Consider the following 18,241-nt stretch of genomic DNA (forward strand, 5'->3'; position numbering starts at 1 on the left):
ATAGAATTTATTTAATTTAATGAGAGAAAAGTTTTATCCTATTAACTCATTCAATTCAATCCTACATCTATCAAATTTAAATAAATATTATAATTTAAAATATTTTATCAATAATTTTATAAATATAAATTATATATATTATATAATGATATAGTAATACTTTATATTTTTAGGGCCTTAAATATTTGGGGGCGTAAGGCAAGAGCTTCCTTACCCTAGAGCCGCCCTTGACCTCTATATATACCCCTTGTTCTCAAACGTTTTCTATTTATATTTATCTATTATATTATTACTAAGCTATAAGGTTTCTGAGAAATTTTTGCTGTTCATTAAAAAACAAGAACAAAAAATGGCAAAAGAGGGACCTAATTGGGATGGTCTACTAAAGTGGAGTCTGTCTCATGCTGATGGTACTAATCCTTCTCGCAATTTAAGGTAACCCCTTTTTATACAATCTTTGTTTTTTTTTTTAAATATTTATGTTTATGTTTATGTTTATGTGGTTTCTTAAAGTGGGTCGAATTTATCTCAAGAGGTCATGGAAAATTTGAATCTTGTTTGAGTGATTTTATGAATTGTTAATGAGACTGAAAAGTTAAAAGATTGGAACTTTGATTTGGTATTTTGTTATTTAATTTCCTTTTTCTTTTGTCGTAATTATTTGAATAAGAACTTCACCTATGTTATTAGGCGCACGTCATAGGTTCAAACCAGTGCTGTAGACAAAACCTGGTATATAAGTGAAGTCGTGAAGAAGGGTAGTTATTTGCAAAGCCAAGCCAGTTTTATGCCAAGATAAAAGAGGAGGGTTGTTGTAGGTGGAGGAGCAGCTGAAAATAGTATAGATATGAGTATAATGGATAAAAGAGGATTCATATAGTGGACAACTTAGTTTTTGGATTGAGGCGTGGTCGATTGATGTTGTAATTTAAATAAAGTTTCTGTTTTTTTTATTGTTCTTTTATGTGGGAGTTTGGTTTGGGATTGAAATTTATGGTTGATGGGTTTATTGGCTTACCAGTGAGGAGGATAGGAGGTGGTTTATGGAGGCTATGCAAGCTCAAACTGTTGATGTAGTAAAGAGAATGAAGGAGATTACTCTTGTCATGCAGGCTCCAGAGCAGGTCTTGGAATCACAGGGGGTAACTTCCCAAGATATTGAAGGTACTTGGTTTTTGAGTCCTTTGTATGTAGTTTTTGGCCAATGTGTATTCTATTTTGTGACCTTTGGTCTTATTTGCTGGTCTGGTGATTTTTCCAGATATGCTGGATGAGCTACAAGAACATGTTGAATCGATTGACATGGCTAACGGTGAGTTCTTTGATATTCAGCAACATGTTGCATATCATGATTCGATTTTTATTACGTCTTGCATAATTCTAAAACTAACTAGGGATTGAGACCTAGTTGATTGATATGTGAAAGATTTAATTTGATGAGATATTTGGTAAAATGTCCCACATTAGTTAAGGGAATAAGTTGTTGTCTCCTTATATGGTTTGGGTCAATTCTCATCTGGTGGGCTAGCTTTTGGTGTTGATATCCCAAGGTCCATTCTCTTAATACGGTGTTAGAGCTTTACCAATATGATTCTTCGCTAGGTCCCCATGTTAATATGTTCATGCTCCATGTGTCTAGCTTGGTCGTCGAGAAGAGTGTTAGCATGTCCCACATCGGGCGAGAGCAGTGTTTTAAAAAGCGTGGGCGCAAGACGAGGCATTTTACATATGCCTCAGATAGGCGTAAGCCCCGAGGCACGGGGTGTAAGCCCCATAAATATTTAATTTTTAATATTTTATATAATTGTATAATTACAGTAATAAATATTTATAAACATGTAAAATTGCAGAAAAAATCGAAGAAAACTAGAAATATATATATATATATATATATATATATATATATATGTGTGTGTGTGTGTGTGTGTGTGTGTGTATGTGCGCGCGCGCGCGTGCGCGCGCTCCATCCCCACAAAAAACTAGTCAGAACAATCTATTATGCACTACTTACAAGCACAAACAAGTAACTTGAGTCGAAAAGAATAAAGTTTTCTACATGGAGGAACAAAAAGGATGACTAACCTACAATTTGAACTTTGAACTTGCTGCTATGAAGGAGAATGTAGTTCTCTTTGTATAAAAAAAATTGAATATTCGTTGCTTTTGGGAGATATTAGCAGACTAGCGGACAAGATAAAGAATTGGGAAAGACCATGAATTAGGGCTTCAATCAATAAAAAAAGGCATTGACTTTTTAATTTAATACATTCAGTTCCTTTTTAAAACTTTTGAGTAATTACAAGCTGGCTTTTGAGAATTTGGGTATTATATGAAGGACTTATTCAACAAATTTTGTTTTAATTTGAAAAAGTCTCTGGCTTACGCCTCATTATAAAAACACGCCCCGAACGCCCGGGTGTACGCCTCGAATTGCTGGGCGTACGCCTCGAGACTTTCGCCCCACACTGTCGCCTCGGGGCGTTTTTGGTGCGCCTCGCCCCGAAAACGCCTTTTAAAACATTGGGTGAGAGAATTAGCTCTCTTTTCCTTATATGATCTTGCGCAATTCTCGCCTTATGAACTAGCTTTTAGAGTTGAGTTACGCACAAGGTTCATTTTCTTAATAATATTGTGAAGGTCTAGTCGAAATTTCTAATGTTGCACGTCACATGTTTGAACTCTACGGCATAAAAAAGCCTGCATTTAAGTAGATGATGGTAGATTGGTGTACCCATTATTACCGAGTTTAGAACCGTGCCCCACTATCCATTGGTAATTAAAAAACAAAAAAAAGTGCCTAATCAAGGAGTAACTTTATTGGTTATATGATTCCATTCTTTTACTGACCTGTCCTTTGCTGATACACAAAGGTGGTGCATATCATGTGTTCATCTAGGAGCCAAGCCTGTAAATTTTTTCTGTTTTCTGAAATATGGCCTGACAAGCATCCTGTATTTCTGTAGAGTAGCTACTTTGCAGTATGCATGATGGGCCTGTTTAAACCTTTCATTCTACTTCGGTTTTTTCTTTGACTGATGAAGTCTCTTAAAATAGCAGTAATGATGTTGCACTGATCTTTTACTTCCGACTAGTTCAAGGACATTCATCCGCTCATCTAAGGAAAACATGCATGTGACTATAAGTTTTCAGTAAAGATATGTAACTTCATGTACATCTCTGTCGAAGACCTTTGTGCTTGATCACATAGCCAAAACAAATAAAAACCTGAAGTTCACGTAATCCTCTTGGATATCGCACCTGATTTCCTGCTTGTTTATCCCTGGTTTCTAGGGGTTTTTATTGGTGATGTCCAGATATTATCCATTCTACACTGTAGTACTTGTTGGAAAGCAAAATAATGAACCTTAATGGACCAAGCTGACACTATTATGTAGTCAGTACCATACCTCACTCAAGATCCATTAAGCTGACGCTATTACATAGTACCATACATCACTCAAGATCCTCTGTCCCACTATTTTGCGTCGTAAGCTTAGTTCTGATAGTTTATATAAGCAGTTGCAATATTCTTTTATCCTAAGCCGAGGGTCTACTGCAAACAATCTCTGTGCCTTCTTAAAGGTAGGGTCCTCCCCACTTGTGGGATTTCATTGGGTTTCTTCTTGTTGTTTGTTGTAGTTGCAATATTCTTTTATATATATATATATATTCTCCGTGTCATTGTGCCCTACGAGGTGGTTGAGACTTCTATTCAACCTGGAAGAAAAAAGGACAGTAAACAAAACGAAAAGACAAAAAAGAGGTATCTTAGATGCTTTGGTATGACTGCAGTCAAGGGGTTTGCCGTTTGCATGGGCATAAAGAGAGTGGAAATTACAGTTTAAGTTGTTTTTGATTCTGGTGCCTCTTTAAGAGCTTGGTAACTGGTTTTCTTCCTAGGATAAAAATGAAACACTTAAAGAAGACGGCTTGAAGAGTATCAAAGAGTATGAAATAAAGAACCCACTATAGCACTTTAGCTCTCATCCTTTGCTGCATTGTGTTAAACTAGAAAGCCTATGACTAATTGGGGATATTGCTTCCTTAACTCGGTTGACTACGTTGACATTTTTTTTGGAGATTTCAATAGTTAATACTATTCCCATTATTAGAAGTTTTAGTCTCATGCTCTCTCCTTTTATTGTTAATTTGGCAGATCTGCACTCAATTGGTGGATTGGTGCCTCTTCTTAGTTACTTAAAGAACTCCCATGCAAACATTAGAGCCAAAGCGGCGGAAGTCGTAAGTACAATTGTTCAGAACAATCCGAAGAGCCAACAGCTGGTAATGGAAGCTAACGGCCTAGAACCTCTTCTCTCAAATTTCACCTCAGATCCTGATGTTACTGCCCGCACTAAAGCTCTTGGTGCAATCTCATGTGGGTATTTTTCCTGTTGATGAATGATTCATTAGTAAATTAAGTCCTTTAATTTCAGTTGACATGTCATCCGTGTTGCAATAACACTGATCAATTATTCTTTTCCCTTTATTCCAGCTTTAATCAGGCACAACAAGCCTGGCATTGCTGCATTTCGTCTTGCAAATGGTTATGCAACTCTAAGAGATGCTTTGAGTTCCGAGAGTGTGAGATTTCAAAGGTATGATTTTGCAATTTCATGTTCCAGATATTTTGAGAATCAAAAGAATCGGATAAAGTTACTGCTTACTTTCTGTAAAAGCTTCCTCTGTTGTATTCGTTCTAATAGGTATTGTTTTTTTCCCCAGGAAAGCCCTTAACTTGATCCATTATTTACTACATGAAAATCGTTCAGACTGTGCTGTAGTAACCGAGTTAGGATTTCCTCGATTTTTTATGTTTCTAGCCTCCAGTGAGGATGGAGAGGTGCGAGAGGGTGCCCTACGAGGCCTTCTTGATCTTGGTGGCCAAGACAGGACAGCACAGGCGGCAGATGGCTCGTCAAGTGAAGATGATGAAAGACTCAAGCAAATACTCCAGGAGCGAATTAAGGGGATTTCCGCTATGTCACCTGAAGATCTTGGTGCTGCTAAAGAAGAGCGGCTGCTTGTGGATTCCCTCTGGAATACCTGCTACAATGAGCCTTCTTCTCTTAGAGAACAAGGCCTAGTTGTTCTCCCCGGAGAGGATGATGCATTACCGCCTGATGTGGCTGGTAAGCATTTTGAACCACCTCTGAGAGCCTGGGCTGCAAATAGGAATGAGGATACGAAGCCGAGTAGTGAAAAGAAACAGGCCCCATTATTGCTAGGCCTAGGTCCACCTTCTGCACAGGATCCTCCTGCCTAAAATAGCTCCAGTGGAGCCGTGGCTGGGGAAGAAAATAGAAACGCTTCTCTGCATAATGTATGTTGTTTAGGCAATACCAGTTCATTGTCTGAACATATCTTGTGACCACAAATAACTTTGTATGATAGATGCCGAGTGTTTTCTTGATAATTTATAGTCCTTTCTTCTCCTCTGTGTCATCTGTCCAATTTTTCTTCTTTTCATTTGTTGTTTAACTGAAAATTTCAGCGTGTATTTTTTGGTGGCAGTACATTTAAAACATCAACTGTTGGATTTGGTTCTTTTCTCTTTGGGGGGTCAATTTATCACCATGTGGGAATTTCAACTAGTACTAATATTGCTGTTTATTGGCCTTCAACTAATTTCTCATTAAGACTGAATTACATAAGTTGAACTCATAGTGCCTATGCTAAGGTACAAAAACTTGTATATGGATTTTCAAGTTCCTCATTTGGGAGGGCAAAAAATAATTACATACCTTGAAGCTCTACATTTGTTTAGGCTAGAAGACTCATCAAATGCATAACTATAAGCCTTAGGGCAGATGGCCTTAAAAAGATGAGCAAAAATAGTTGGTTTGCAAGTTTTGGGATTTGCAAACAGTCCTGTGCAACAATACTTGGCTGATTGTATAGCCAAGCAAGCACTCTTGCACCCTACCACTTTTCCACCAACCTTCACTTCTAGTGCTGATGGACAACATATATTCAGATCAACATCACACTCCGCCACGCCACAACCTATTCCTCCACCCACAGGTCTCATGGAAACTGGCACGTTGAAGCCATCGACTAAGCTCACATCGTAGAAATGCAAGGGCGAAGTCAATGAGCCTAGTGTCATTTCCACAACAGTAGCCGGGGGCTTACCTCCTAACCCCCGGCATTTTAACTGGCCATCACAGTCGCCAGTATCACACGAGCCGTTGCCATTTCTATCGAAGTGGCAATTCTGTCTGGCCCATATCCTACCTGACCACTTCTTAGGCACGTCGAACACTACTTCTTCACCACTTCTCATATGAAAGCCGCCATCTTTAGGAGTCATGTTCCCTGTATTGCCAAGAATTCCAGGCCATATGCTTCTTCTGCAGTTGTTAACTAGAATAAGTTGTGTCCCATCTGCAGTCGCATGACAAAAAGTAATATAAGTCGAGAAAATATTATGCATGCAGACTTGAAACTAAGAAAAGGATTAAGAGCTAAGAATTACTTGTGCTGACAAGAAAGAGGAATACACAGAGTGAAATACTGACTAGATGAGATAAAACCAGCATTTTGGCACTTTGAGAGTGTGTACTGAGTTTATGGGGAGTGGCTGCTTAACTCTGAGAACTAAGGATTTTAAAGTACAGACTGAACACTCTGTTTTAAGAGTGCTTTTAGTTTTTTTTTAATTGTCATAGGTATTCTTTTACCTTTATTTAGAGCAAAGGCATATATGCATTACTTCAAGGGGAGGACTTGTACCCCTAGAGCTTAATGAGATTTGGAGATAAATACTTCACATGGTTAGATGTAATGGAGCATGCTTAAGTGCCTTGTGTACAATTTTCAACTTGACTCGCTCATTAGACGCTTAAATCATCTCGATTAACTTGTTGAACAATATTAAGGACAAGTTGTGTACAAAGTTACAAACTTACAATAAAGAATCATTATTCTTTATAAGGGAGAATTTTAGCTGCATTAAGTGTTAAGCCATCGCTTAACTTCACGTTAAAGATTAGAATGGTTCCTCAAATCTAATTCAACATGACTTAATAGTGAACAACAACAAGCCCAGTGGAATTTCACAAGTGGGGTATGGGGAGGATAGCGTATACGTAAATCTTACCCCTACCTAAAAAGGTAGAGAGACTATTTCCGATAGACCTTCGGCTCAAGATAAGATGAAAAAAAGAAGCAGTAACAACAACAAGATAGTAAATAACCAAAACGAAAGAAACAACAAGTAATAATAGGAATCTACGAATAAGAAAATACAAGACTACACTAATATTACTGGTAGTGAAAAGAAAAGCACTCGACTATCTATTAATCTTCTACTCAATTTATCGACCTCGACACCACATGCTTAAAAGTGAACATATTAGCAAAAGAGCATTTGAGAATAGATCCTTCCACTTAAGTATATTATTAGCGGATTCAGGATTTTAAACACATGGATGTTTCAAACCATTTGTCTTATTCCTTCATGACAATTGACAATGAATGCGAATTTTCTTCAAGAACTTTTCAAATATGCATACGTATATAATTTTCGAACCAAGGACAATAGGTGCAAGCACATTCCTATACTTTTTCTATTAAACTATAAATGCTTTATTTAGTCAACTTTATCCTCCATTTTACGATCGATAGAATAATAAGTTATAAATCTTTTATTTGCAAACCAATGTATATATAGTTACTAGCTAGTATTTCCTCTGTTTCACTACTTCATATGAATATAACAGTCCGTTTGGCCAGACTTCTAAAATTGTCTTATTTTGAAAAGTGCTTTTCAAAAAAAAAAAAAAAAACTTTTGGTAAGATTCCGTTTGTATTTAGCTAATTACTTTAGAAAATTCCATTAAGCAGTAACTAGTGTTTGACTAAGTTTTAAAAAAATACTTTTAAGTGTATTTTTCTCAAAAAGACTTTTTAAAAAGGTATATTTGAGGAAAAATTATTTTTTTTGCTGTTCGAAAATTGCTAGTGCTTCTACTCCAAATACTTTTTTTACTTCTAAAAACTTGGCCAAATACCTAAACTTGAGACAAAAGTACTTTTGGCCAAAAGAAGCTTAATTAAATAGGCTATAAATTGGCATGTTAAAAAAATATTTATTATTTCAAATATATCCTATATTTGTATGACTCTAAAATTTGAGATACTTATTAGAAACACAGAGAACATTATATGTTTTAATCCACGTACTACAAAACATTTTTTCCAAGAGAGAAAATAATACCATGGTTTTTAAAAAAATTATTTACTCTTCCAAAATATGTTCCAAAGAATAATTTGGAGCTGAAGGGCAAAACCGCCTAAAATGGTGACAACCCCAAATTCAGAAAGAAAGAGCTACTGAAAAATAGTCTCTATCTTCATCTGATAAACCCTTTGAATACCTCTTAGGGTTTTTGTAGAAGCAGCTACTATGCTTAGAATTGGAGCTAAGCTCTGTAGAGCTGCAAGAATTGGTGGCTCTGTTTTCGTGTCACCAAAATCATCACAACTGCCACCCCCAAGATTCTTCTCTGTTAACAACAACAATGTTAACACTAGTAGTTTTAAGACCAACCCAGTTGCTCTTCAGATGATCAATTATGCTCTTTCCCTTGCCCGTACCCAAAAATCAGGTCTTTCTTCACCATACCCATCTCATGAATTTGATTCTTGAGTTTGTTTTATTGTTGTAAATGTGAATTTTGCTTTGATTTTACATGTGGGTGTTAGTTGCCTGTTTTCAGTTCTTGAGGTTTAATTCTGTGTTTTTGTAATGTTTGGTGAAAGAAAGTTGACAGAAGCAAATGAAGATTAATGCTAAACGCTCTGTTTAGATTAGTTAATTTCCCCTGCACGAAGTTATTTTATGGAAAGACTCTGCTAGGATAAAACCAAGTCTTATGACTTGTATTGTTAGTAATACTGAAGAATTCCTAGCTCTCTCTTTTCTAAGTTTTGGAAAGTCACTCTTATCTAACAACTTATTAACACATTTCATGACTTATTGGTTAGTCTTACTTGTTATAGGTATAGACTAATAAAGGCGTCAATTCATTTCTTTAGGAGGAGTTTCTTTCTAATGGAAACAAAAGTCGGGATTTTTCAAGTGATACCCTTTTGTCTAGGACTAAGCGGTTCTAAAATTTGTAACCTACCATATATGAGACCGAGAAATCCGTCTGCGGCCAAGCCTATGACCAGCCGCAACCTTTGAAACTCGGGGATAATGTGCTCGCTACTCTACCATTCTCTACTTAAATACCAGGCTTAGTTCACATGATGCAGAGCTCAAACTTGTGACCTAAGTCACAAAACCCTCAACCTTTGCCACTTGAGCTAAGCTCTGGGAGCGGTCGACTATATGTAATAGTTGTAAATGTGAATTTTGTTTAATTTTCCATATAGTGGAGGATGTTCATTCCAAAATCAGCTCTTTCACTTTTCCCAAGTCATCAAGTTCATGTCTTGAGTTTGATTCTCTGTTTAAAATAAGAATCTACTTTGATTTCCCGTGTGGGCCACAAATGGCCTTCTATAAAATCAGGTGTTTTTACTTTCCAACTCATCAAGTTTGCGTCTTTAGTTTGGTTCTCTGATGTAATTGTGAGTTTTCTTTGATCTTCCGTGCGGGGTTCGTAGATGAATCATATGCGCAAGCTCAATTGGTACTTGAGCAGTGCCACTCAGCTCAGCTGGATGAGAGTGCTAAAGGATTGGTTTTGCTTGCCATGTCAACCTTATTTTCTGAAAGGTTTCAGACGCTTAATTCTAGGGTTATGTGCTTACAATTTTGACTCACTTGTAAGTTGAAGTTAATTATTTTATTCTCCTTTCTGGGTGGAATTTTAGAGGAAATTTCGGTGAGGCCATTGAGAAGCTCCAGAAAATTCAAGATTTAGGCTTGTCATCATTAGCTGTTAAAGGTAAAAACTTGTGGAAACTTTTGATAGAAATCATATTTTGGAGTTCCCATGGTAACAATTAGGCATATGATTGCAGTTGCCGCCTCTGAAGCACTTGCTGGGCTTTATTTAGAATCGCATCAAGTAAGAACTATTGAACTTCTGATGTCTGCATGAAACGATTTAAGTTTAAAGTTTTATATATTAAGGAAATAAGCAAATTTGTCTCCCATTTTAGGATGATGCTTCATCAGCAACTGCAGATATATGCTTACAACTGCTGGAAACCATAAGGCTCGAGATTGGTGGTGGCGGATCTGAGTTTTTGGAAGCTCGTGCAAAGGCATTGAAGGGGCTGGTGGAGTTGGTCCGCGGTAACATTGAATCAGGTGAGACATATATAGTGGTCGAGCTTTTTCCTCTGCTTTCTGTGTTATCCTTTATTTTTAAGGTGTTTAAATTTGAGCCGGTTCATTTCAGCCCTGTCATTCTTTGAAGGAGCTCAGGGTGATAAAGGTTGCTTTGGTAAGGATTTGCCTTGTGAGACATCATGGATGACATAGTTCTACAATGTACTGATATCGTGATGTATAGGCAACGTTGCACTATCTTATGGTGAATTCCTTCATTGTAAGCGGGATTTCCAAATGGTGAGGGAGTTATATCAAAAGGCAATGCACGATGTATCAGAAAGTAAAGATTTTACCGACTCACAGTCCTTATCAGCTTGTAACATGAATTTGGAGGAGACTTTGTTAGGAGCTACTTGTGCTTTAGGACAGCTTGAGGCTCATTTGGGGTGAGCCTATCTCTTTATATGTAGCTTTCCCTTGTAAATGCTTATAATTCTGTTATTTTCCCTCATGCACTGACTTTTCTGGTTGTAGGAATTTTGATGATGCTGAGGAAATACTGACTGCAGCACTGAAGAAAGCAGAAGAGTGTTTTGGTTTGATACGTCAATTTATCGTTGCATGAGCGACGGAATAATTTGTATGCTTAATGATTTTTTATTTATTTATGTGATGCAGGTAATTATCATCCAAAGGTAGGTATTATTTTGACCTGCATAGCTCTCATGTATCGGCATAAAGCAGCCATGGAACGGTCAAGCTCTCTTTTGATTCAAGAGGTATGAGTCTATGCTCAAATCCGTTACAAATATCCATACACCATGTACCTTTAGTCCTTTATCTCTTTTACCTTTGCAACACCTATGCAACATCAGGCCATTAACAATTATTTGGCTTGGGTCGAATTCACCTTAACCCTTGGAGAAGATTTTGGGATGCATTTCCAATTTTTAAGACACATGGTTCAATGGACAGAATTTGGGTTTATTGCCTATATGATTAAGGTGGTGCTTGTTTAGGATATTTTTAATGATTTTGAAGAGCTCTTTCAAAAATATATCGCTAAGAAACAGTTTGCTTCAAGTGACCTGAATCCAAAGATTTAATGAATGATCTAAGTATTAGAATTCTAATAGTTGAATGTGAGAATACTCTCTCAAAAGGTTTCTTTGAATGCAGGGACTCTATAGAAGAGCAATTGAAGTGCTCAAAGCTCCACCCTTGGAAATAGAAGGTATGAGGAATAATGAAAAAATTTCAGGTTTTCATCATGCGGAAGTCAACTAGAGATAGAATGATGACCATTTGATTTTTTTTACAGGTGTTGAAGCAAAACTGTCCAGAAGGGACATACTTGCCCTTGCAAGAGGTATTCATTGTTTCTGAAATATAATGGATCTTATTTACTTTTTATCCGCATCTTTTGTGGAGCTGTTTGACTCTTCAAGAAAATCTTCTTTTACCCAAATTACAAGACTTTCTTCTGGACCAAAGTTTATAGTAGTAGCAAAAGCTGTGTCTTTACCGTTTACGGTAAAGTGTCTCTCTTTCCTGAACCCCTGCTTCCCTCTGGCAGTCTAGTTTCTGAGTCTTCATTGAAAGAGACAAGCTATAGATTATAGGTGTTAGCATGTTCCCAGAACGTTGTGCTTTGAGCGAAGTAACAGATGCCTCCTGATTTTCAGTTCTATCTTTTTCAAGAATGGATGATCTATTTAAGTTGACTCAAAAGATTTAAAAAAAAAGATACAGAAAATTCATCAAGAATTCTGCTGCAGCGATCGGTGGAAGTTTTGTTCATACTTGAAGGGTTGATATTAGCTTTAACAGTTTGATAGCCTCTTCTGCAAAATGATTCTGTTTAAAGGAGCACATCTGTTGTGTCGACTGTCGATAAGATTGCAAGCTTCCATTTATCCACTCTCCTTCCGCTTGCTGCTGTTTCTTATACAAGATTGCCACCTACTTTGATAAGTATCATGAAATGACTTCTTGATGTACTCTGGCTATACACTCTAAATTATATGGCAATTCTATGCTAGTCCCTCGATCAAGTTGCTTGGTTGTTGTGCAGGTGGGTATGCAGAGACGCTTATCGTGCAACAAAATAGAAAAGCAGAAGGCGAAAAACTGAAGCAGTGGGCTGAAAAGGCTTGGACAAATCGCAGATTGTCACTTGCCGAGGCACTCGAGCCATCCGAATCATCAACCAAGGTGGTGGTCATAGATACTCGAATCAGCCGGGTCCTGTAGTTTCCTTTCTTAACATGTTTTCTTTGGAAAGTTGAGATGTATTACGGTCACAACTAACATGTATCTATATACTTTTGTAGATATAACATGCTCTTTATGAGTTGCAATGTTAGAAGTTGAGAATTATGTAAGCTTCTAGGTAATACGCCTTTGAATACGTCAAAGAAAAATTCTGATCTTTTCTTTTTGATATGGAATGATTTTATTATTCTTTAAGGTTGTAGCGGAATTGCTTTTCCACATCAATTGGAGAAGCAGCAACAACAACAACAAAAAATTCAGGGTAATTCCACATAGTGAGGTGTGGGGAGGATACTATGTATGCAGACTTTATGCTGTTTTCAATAGACACATCAATTCTAGAAGAGGTTTCAAAATTGAATGTATTACTGTCGTACATTACTGAATACATAACAGAATTGGAGTCTGTGCATGAAGAAATTAAACATATACAACGATTAGAGTGGAATATCAAGGCCTTTTCCAATATCTACGCCAATCATTTGAAGAATTCCTTTGTTGAAAATCTGAAAACAGGAAAAGTAAAAAACCCACAAAGATCATAATACAGTAGTTAAGTACAGTAACTAAAATCACATACACTAATAAAGATATGTAGTTACCAGTTCCACAATGAATGTTCCAATAAGACCAATCATACAAGCTCTAGAGTTCCATATCTCCGCTGTCCTTGTAAATCCCAGAAATGGTCTGCTCAATTTTGGTACTTCCTTTGGCAACTCCACCTACGCAATATAGTGCAATTTACAAGCACATCAATTTTCTTTAAATTTTTTAATGTAATGAACTCGTTATAACTTTAATATTATGGGTTAAGAATTTAAAATATTTTTTAGTAGCTTTCCACGTATAAACCTATATTACGTGTCAAAAATACCGAATTCGATTGAACTGCATTCGCCTCTGGTAGTTAGTAGAGCTAGGGACATGTATAATTGGAGGTCAATCTTAAACGAATGATGATATTTCTATTGTTATAAACTCATGTCATTATTAGTAAGAATAAAAAATTAAAAGAAAAGAATTTACAAATATGTCATTTTTATTGGAACATATTAAAAAAATAGTAAAGAGGGCAGCCCAATGTACAAATTATCCCACATCCACGCAAGGTCCGGTAATCGAGCCGTGAAAATAGCCTATTGCAGAAATACAGGGTAAGATTGCTTACGGTAGACCCTTGTGGTCCGGCCCTTCCTTGGACTCCGCGCATAGCGGGAGCTTAGTGCACCGGACTGCCCTTTATTCACGCAAGGTTCGGGGAACAGTGGCGTATGCAGATTTTTTATAAGCGGTGTCACAATTTAAAGAAATGAACAAATGAGTAAATTAGTATAATGATAAGCGGTGTCATTTTCTATATTTATCTCCAATACTTTTATTTTCCTATACATATCTACTAAAAAATTTGGGTGAAGCGGTGTCCCGTGACACCACATAGTTCAAGGTATATACGGCCCTGCCGGGGAAAGGGCCGAACCTTAAAGGGTGTGTTAGATTAAGAAAATAGTAGTATCATATAAAATGAAACGGAGGAACTATATAGATAGTAAAGAACATACTCCGGCAGGAAGTTTTGCAGCCTGAATCTTGAACGAGGCCCTTTTAGTGATTTTCAAGTTGTGATTAAGGGGGAGAAAAAATAGCTGATTCTGAGAATGAGTTGCAGGGATTGCTGTAGAGAGAAAGGAAGATGAGAGTGCAGGTGAAGTAGTAGCAGCCATTGTTTCAGAAAAGTTGCAAGCAAATGTACGTACATACCCATTGTGTTCTTGTTTTCTGTTACCTTATCAACAATTTTGTGGTCTCCAAATTCAGATAAGTGGAATTACTGTTTGGGTCCTACCCCTACGTAGGTGTCTCGCTTGGCACCTCATATTCTTTTCTCAAACATTATTGGCTTGGTTCTTTTTGTTTTAGAAACACACACTACTAAAAATCCGGCAAAAAGCGACCACAAAAAGCGACCAAAGTTGGTCGCTTATAGGCCCAAAAGCGACCAAACATGCCTGATCGCTATATTGCTGGTCCCTTCACTTTAGGGACCAAAGCGACCAACTTTGGTCTCTAAGGTAAAATGACCAAATATTCCGGGTATTGACTATAGCGACCATCTTTGGTCGCTTTATTATTTTAATAATATAAATTTGTCGACCAAAGTTGGTCTCTAAATGTAAAATATATTATTTATTGATTTGTTATTATTCATAAAACAGCGACCAACTTTGGTCTCTAATCCAAATATTATATTTTAAAATCTGGAAAATGGAGACCAAGGTTGGTCGCTATTTTTTTAATTTTTTTTTAAAAATAAGCGACCAAAAGTGGGTCGCTAATGTCAAGAATTTAATTTTTTTTAATGGAATAGCGACCAAGGTTGGTCGCTTTTTAAGAAATCTGGGTAAAAAGAGACCAACTTTGGTCGCTATTGCCTGTCAAATTATTTTTTTTAAATGACAAGCGACCAAAAAGAGACCAAAGTTGGTCGCTTTTCTGGGTATTATTTTGGGAGAAACTGCCTGTTTTGGCAGCTACACCACCTGCCAGCATACCAAATCCCTATTACAAGCAACAACAACAACAATACCAACAATAACACAACAACAAATACAACAACAACAACAACAACAACAACATTAAAACCAACGAAGTATAAAGTTCAATAGAACTAACACATTAAGCTAACAAAACTAAGTTAACGCTTATTACAAGCCCATTCGAAAGCTAGTTCTATTGTCTAGTTCAAAGTATATAAAGTACTCAAGGAGTGTTCTTTCAACATCCTCGTCCGAATGTTGGATTGCCTCGCCCGACTCATTAGGTGGCTGACTGCGTATGAATTCCTCCACATCAGGTGTGAAGCGAACCTATAAGAAAAATTATATTAAATTAGTATTTCAAAATTTATATAAAAGTAAATAAAAATACTTAATGAAAAGTAAAAAACGTACATGTATAGTCGAGGCTCGACCCTCGACCCACCTTTCTGAATCAGTCTCTTTCTTCTTCTTTACAATACGAGTTTTATTGAATAGCTCATGATCTTGCTTCATTGGCATCATAAAGTTGTCTGGTGGCTTTGGTGATTATCCTCGGGATGAACTTGGATACAGAGAATAACTTGGATACAGTAGCTGACAGGGTGTGTCTTTCGATCAATTGTTGTTCTCGTTAGCGACAATGATGATGAGAATGCAATGACATGTGCTTCAAATAGTGATGGTGTAGGCAGGAATTTTAACATTTTCTAAGTAGATAAAAGAAAGATTATAGAGGAATTCTCTACTTCATTTTCCAAGAAGAAAAGAAGTTTAATTGATAGTGACAAGGTTGATGGTGATAGAATGTTTTCCGTCGGTCATGGCAGTTCCCATAAAACGGGTATCATAAGACTCTATGATGACAAAGATTATAGGAAGTTTTGTTCTCAACTTTCTTCCAAGTCTGATCCGTACAAGCTTAATGGGATGTTGGTGATATTTCTTCGGATTCAGACAATAATTTGACTGACCCAAATTAGTAGGTAAAACTAAATTAGTAGCTACTAACAATTATCATAGATTTAATTTAGCTAAGAATAATTAATTTTTACAAATCAAACTAGAAGAAATTAAACAAAATCAGTGTATTTCGAAAAAAACAAAGAAAGGAGAGAGAAACCTACCTGGACAGTGGATGACTACGGCGGTGGAGCAGCTGCCACCGGCGGGCGTCAGTGGAAGCGGTGGCGCCGCTGCTGGAGGGAGACGGAAGGGGAGGGGGTGTTTGAGAGTGAGAGAGAGAAGAGGAGGGATTGGGGAAATGTTTGAAGAAAATAGAGAATGGGAGGGTAAACCCGTTTTTACACTCTAGTTTTTAAAAAAGCGACCAACGTTGGTCGACTAAATTTTGGTATCCAATGTGTATTGACTATTTGACCAAATAAGCGACCAACAATTTCTGACNGTGATATTTCTTCGGATTTAGAGAATGAATTTCACCGACAAAAGTATGGAAATGACTCTTAAAAAGAATTAAAGGTTCATTTCATATCCTAAAAGTTCAACTCATATCCTAAAAGGTTCAATTCATATCCTAAAAGTTTAACAAAAAATTCATTTCAAAATCAGTGTATTTCGGGTTATAATTCACAAGAAAAAATCATAAACCCTAAAAGTTTAGGGTTTCTTCTCTTCTAACCATTTCATCCCCAAATTAGTAGGTAAAACTAAATTAGTAGCTACTAACAATTATCATAGATTTAATTTAGCTAAGAACAATTAATTTTTACAAATCAATCTAGAAGGAATTAAACAAAATCAGTGTATTTCGAAAAAAACAAAGAAAGGAGAGAGAAACCTACCTGGACAGTGGATGACTACGGCGGTGGAGCAGCTGCCACCGGCGGGCGTCAGTGGAAGCGTGGCGCCGCTGCTGGAGGGAGACGGAAGGGGATGGGGTGTTTGAGAGTGAGAGAGAGAAGAGAGGGATTGGGGAAATGTTTTGAAGAAAATAAGAGAATGGGAGGGGAAACCCGTTTTTTACACTCTGTTTTTTAAAAAAGCGACCAACGTTGGTCGCAAATTTTGGTATCCAATGTGTATTGACTATTTTGACAAAAATAGCGACCAAAGTTGGTCGCCAATTTCTGACCGTTTGACCACAATGGCGACCAACATTGGTCGCTATATCTTTAATTTATTTTAATTCAATTTAATATATATAGGTAGGAATATAAGCTATATTCGATACGCTATTACCTAATACACTTATACTTAGTGCATAATATAGCGTAAGTACATATATTATATATATATGAGCTATATTCGATACGGTATTACCTAATACACTTATACTTAGTGCATAATATAGCGTAAGTATATATATATATATATATAGACACACACGCCCACTTCGTAGTACTATTCATCCCTTGTATTACAAAAGTATTAACGACTTACATTTATATTATTTACTATATATTATTTACATAGTAAATATAAAAGTGATTTTTAATTTTGACCATATAGAGACAACTTTGGTCGCTAACTGTAAATGAATTTAACTTAGCGACCAAAGTTGGTCACTAACTGTACATGAATTTAATTTAGCGACCAAGTTTGGTCACTAAATTTTAATCAGATTTATTTATATTTTATATAATATTTAAATTAATAATAAAAATTATTAAATGTTAGAACTGGGTCCCACATTTGCGACCAACATTGGTCTCTATTGGTTAAGCGACCAACTTTGGTAGCTAACTTTTGAATTATATTTATTTATATTTTATAATTTATTTTAAATAAATATATATTTATTAAGATGTAATAACTGGGTCCCGCTTTAGCGATCAATGTTGGTCGCTATCAACTTATCCTTCAGTTAGCGACCAACTTTGATAGCAAGTTTTAAATTTATATATATTTATATTTTATAAGTTTTATAAAATAATAATAAAATTATTAAAAAAATTTATGTGGGTCCCGCTTAAGCGACCAACATTGGTCGCTAATCTCAGTATATCTTTGACCAAACAAGTCTGACCAGTCCAGTCAACAGTTTGACTAAATTTGCGTCCAAATAGCGTCCAACTTTGGTCGCTAAAGTATTTCAAATATTTTTTTTATTATTTTCGGCAGTTTGGCGACCAACTTTGGTCGCTTTTTTTGACAGACCAAATTTGGTCGCTAATCTTTGGTTGCTTTTTACAGGGATTCTAGTAATGACAATAATAACTTGAAAAATAAAAGA

General features: G+C 36.4%; 4 protein-coding genes across 5 annotated transcripts; 2 read left to right on the forward strand and 2 right to left on the reverse strand.

Moving 5' to 3' along the window:
* Nucleotides 234–5,440, forward strand: LOC109229472. The gene is made up of 6 exons (XM_019394924.1): nucleotides 234–435; nucleotides 1,022–1,164; nucleotides 1,262–1,312; nucleotides 4,157–4,378; nucleotides 4,496–4,598; nucleotides 4,726–5,440. The coding sequence occupies exons 1-6, from the start codon at nucleotides 350–352 to the stop codon at nucleotides 5,264–5,266; spliced, it is 1,146 nt and encodes a 381-aa protein (XP_019250469.1). The 5' UTR covers nucleotides 234–349; the 3' UTR covers nucleotides 5,267–5,440.
* Nucleotides 5,629–6,569, reverse strand: LOC109229473 (thaumatin-like protein). Its single transcript, XM_019394925.1, has 2 exons — nucleotides 6,479–6,569; nucleotides 5,629–6,387 (listed from the first exon to the last, which is right to left on the reverse strand). Exons 1-2 carry the CDS (start codon nucleotides 6,540–6,542, stop codon nucleotides 5,714–5,716), a joined length of 738 nt encoding a protein of 245 aa, XP_019250470.1. The 5' UTR covers nucleotides 6,543–6,569; the 3' UTR covers nucleotides 5,629–5,713.
* Nucleotides 8,245–12,898, forward strand: LOC109229474. Of its 2 annotated transcripts, XR_002068569.1 has the most exons (13): nucleotides 8,245–8,612; nucleotides 9,619–9,730; nucleotides 9,829–9,902; nucleotides 9,979–10,025; nucleotides 10,120–10,270; nucleotides 10,362–10,406; nucleotides 10,476–10,680; nucleotides 10,769–10,830; nucleotides 10,913–11,013; nucleotides 11,414–11,468; nucleotides 11,556–11,603; nucleotides 12,309–12,626; nucleotides 12,705–12,898. XR_002068569.1 is itself a non-coding variant. In XM_019394927.1 (12 exons), exons 1-12 carry the CDS (start codon nucleotides 8,411–8,413, stop codon nucleotides 12,485–12,487), a joined length of 1,281 nt encoding a protein of 426 aa, XP_019250472.1. In that variant the 5' UTR covers nucleotides 8,245–8,410; the 3' UTR covers nucleotides 12,488–12,679. The 2 variants fall into 2 exon arrangements, 1 of the variants encoding a protein (XP_019250472.1); XM_019394927.1 differs by lacking the exon at nucleotides 12,705–12,898 and having other exon boundaries at nucleotides 12,309–12,679.
* On the reverse strand, nucleotides 12,845–14,277 carry LOC109229475 (light-harvesting complex-like protein OHP1, chloroplastic). The gene is made up of 3 exons (XM_019394928.1): nucleotides 14,071–14,277; nucleotides 13,111–13,233; nucleotides 12,845–13,014 (listed from the first exon to the last, which is right to left on the reverse strand). The coding sequence occupies exons 1-3, from the start codon at nucleotides 14,230–14,232 to the stop codon at nucleotides 12,946–12,948; spliced, it is 354 nt and encodes a 117-aa protein (XP_019250473.1). The 5' UTR covers nucleotides 14,233–14,277; the 3' UTR covers nucleotides 12,845–12,945.

The sequence above is a fragment of the Nicotiana attenuata genome, chromosome 7 (assembly GCF_001879085.1).
Source record: "Nicotiana attenuata strain UT chromosome 7, NIATTr2, whole genome shotgun sequence".
NCBI classification, from domain to species: Eukaryota; Viridiplantae; Streptophyta; class Magnoliopsida; order Solanales; family Solanaceae; genus Nicotiana; species Nicotiana attenuata.

What these genes read in the sequence shown, in the direction of transcription:
- LOC109229472 (XM_019394924.1), top strand. Translation starts at nt 350, where the DNA reads ATGGCAAAAGAGGGACCTAATTGGGATGGTCTACTAAAGTGGAGTCTG. An exon ending in ATCGATTGACATGGCTAACG is followed by an intron (nt 1,313 to 4,156) that starts GTGAGTTCTTTG and finishes TTAATTTGGCAG; the next exon opens with ATCTGCACTCAATTGGTGGA. An exon ending in AGCTCTTGGTGCAATCTCAT is followed by an intron (nt 4,379 to 4,495) that starts GTGGGTATTTTT and finishes CCTTTATTCCAG; the next exon opens with CTTTAATCAGGCACAACAAG.
- LOC109229475 (XM_019394928.1), bottom strand. Translation starts at nt 14,232, where the DNA reads ATGGCTGCTACTACTTCACCTGCACTCTCATCTTCCTTTCTCTCTACA. An exon ending in CTGCAAAACTTCCTGCCGGA is followed by an intron (nt 13,234 to 14,070) that starts GTATGTTCTTTA and finishes TATATTGCGTAG; the next exon opens with GTGGAGTTGCCAAAGGAAGT. An exon ending in GAACATTCATTGTGGAACTG is followed by an intron (nt 13,015 to 13,110) that starts GTAACTACATAT and finishes TCCTGTTTTCAG; the next exon opens with ATTTTCAACAAAGGAATTCT.
- LOC109229474 (XM_019394927.1), top strand. Translation starts at nt 8,411, where the DNA reads ATGCTTAGAATTGGAGCTAAGCTCTGTAGAGCTGCAAGAATTGGTGGC. An exon ending in TGCCCGTACCCAAAAATCAG is followed by an intron (nt 8,613 to 9,618) that starts GTCTTTCTTCAC and finishes CGGGGTTCGTAG; the next exon opens with ATGAATCATATGCGCAAGCT. An exon ending in GAAAGCAGAAGAGTGTTTTG is followed by an intron (nt 10,831 to 10,912) that starts GTTTGATACGTC and finishes TATGTGATGCAG; the next exon opens with GTAATTATCATCCAAAGGTA.
- LOC109229473 (XM_019394925.1), bottom strand. Translation starts at nt 6,542, where the DNA reads ATGCTGGTTTTATCTCATCTAGTCAGTATTTCACTCTGTGTATTCCTC. An exon ending in CCTCTTTCTTGTCAGCACAA is followed by an intron (nt 6,388 to 6,478) that starts GTAATTCTTAGC and finishes ATGCGACTGCAG; the next exon opens with ATGGGACACAACTTATTCTA.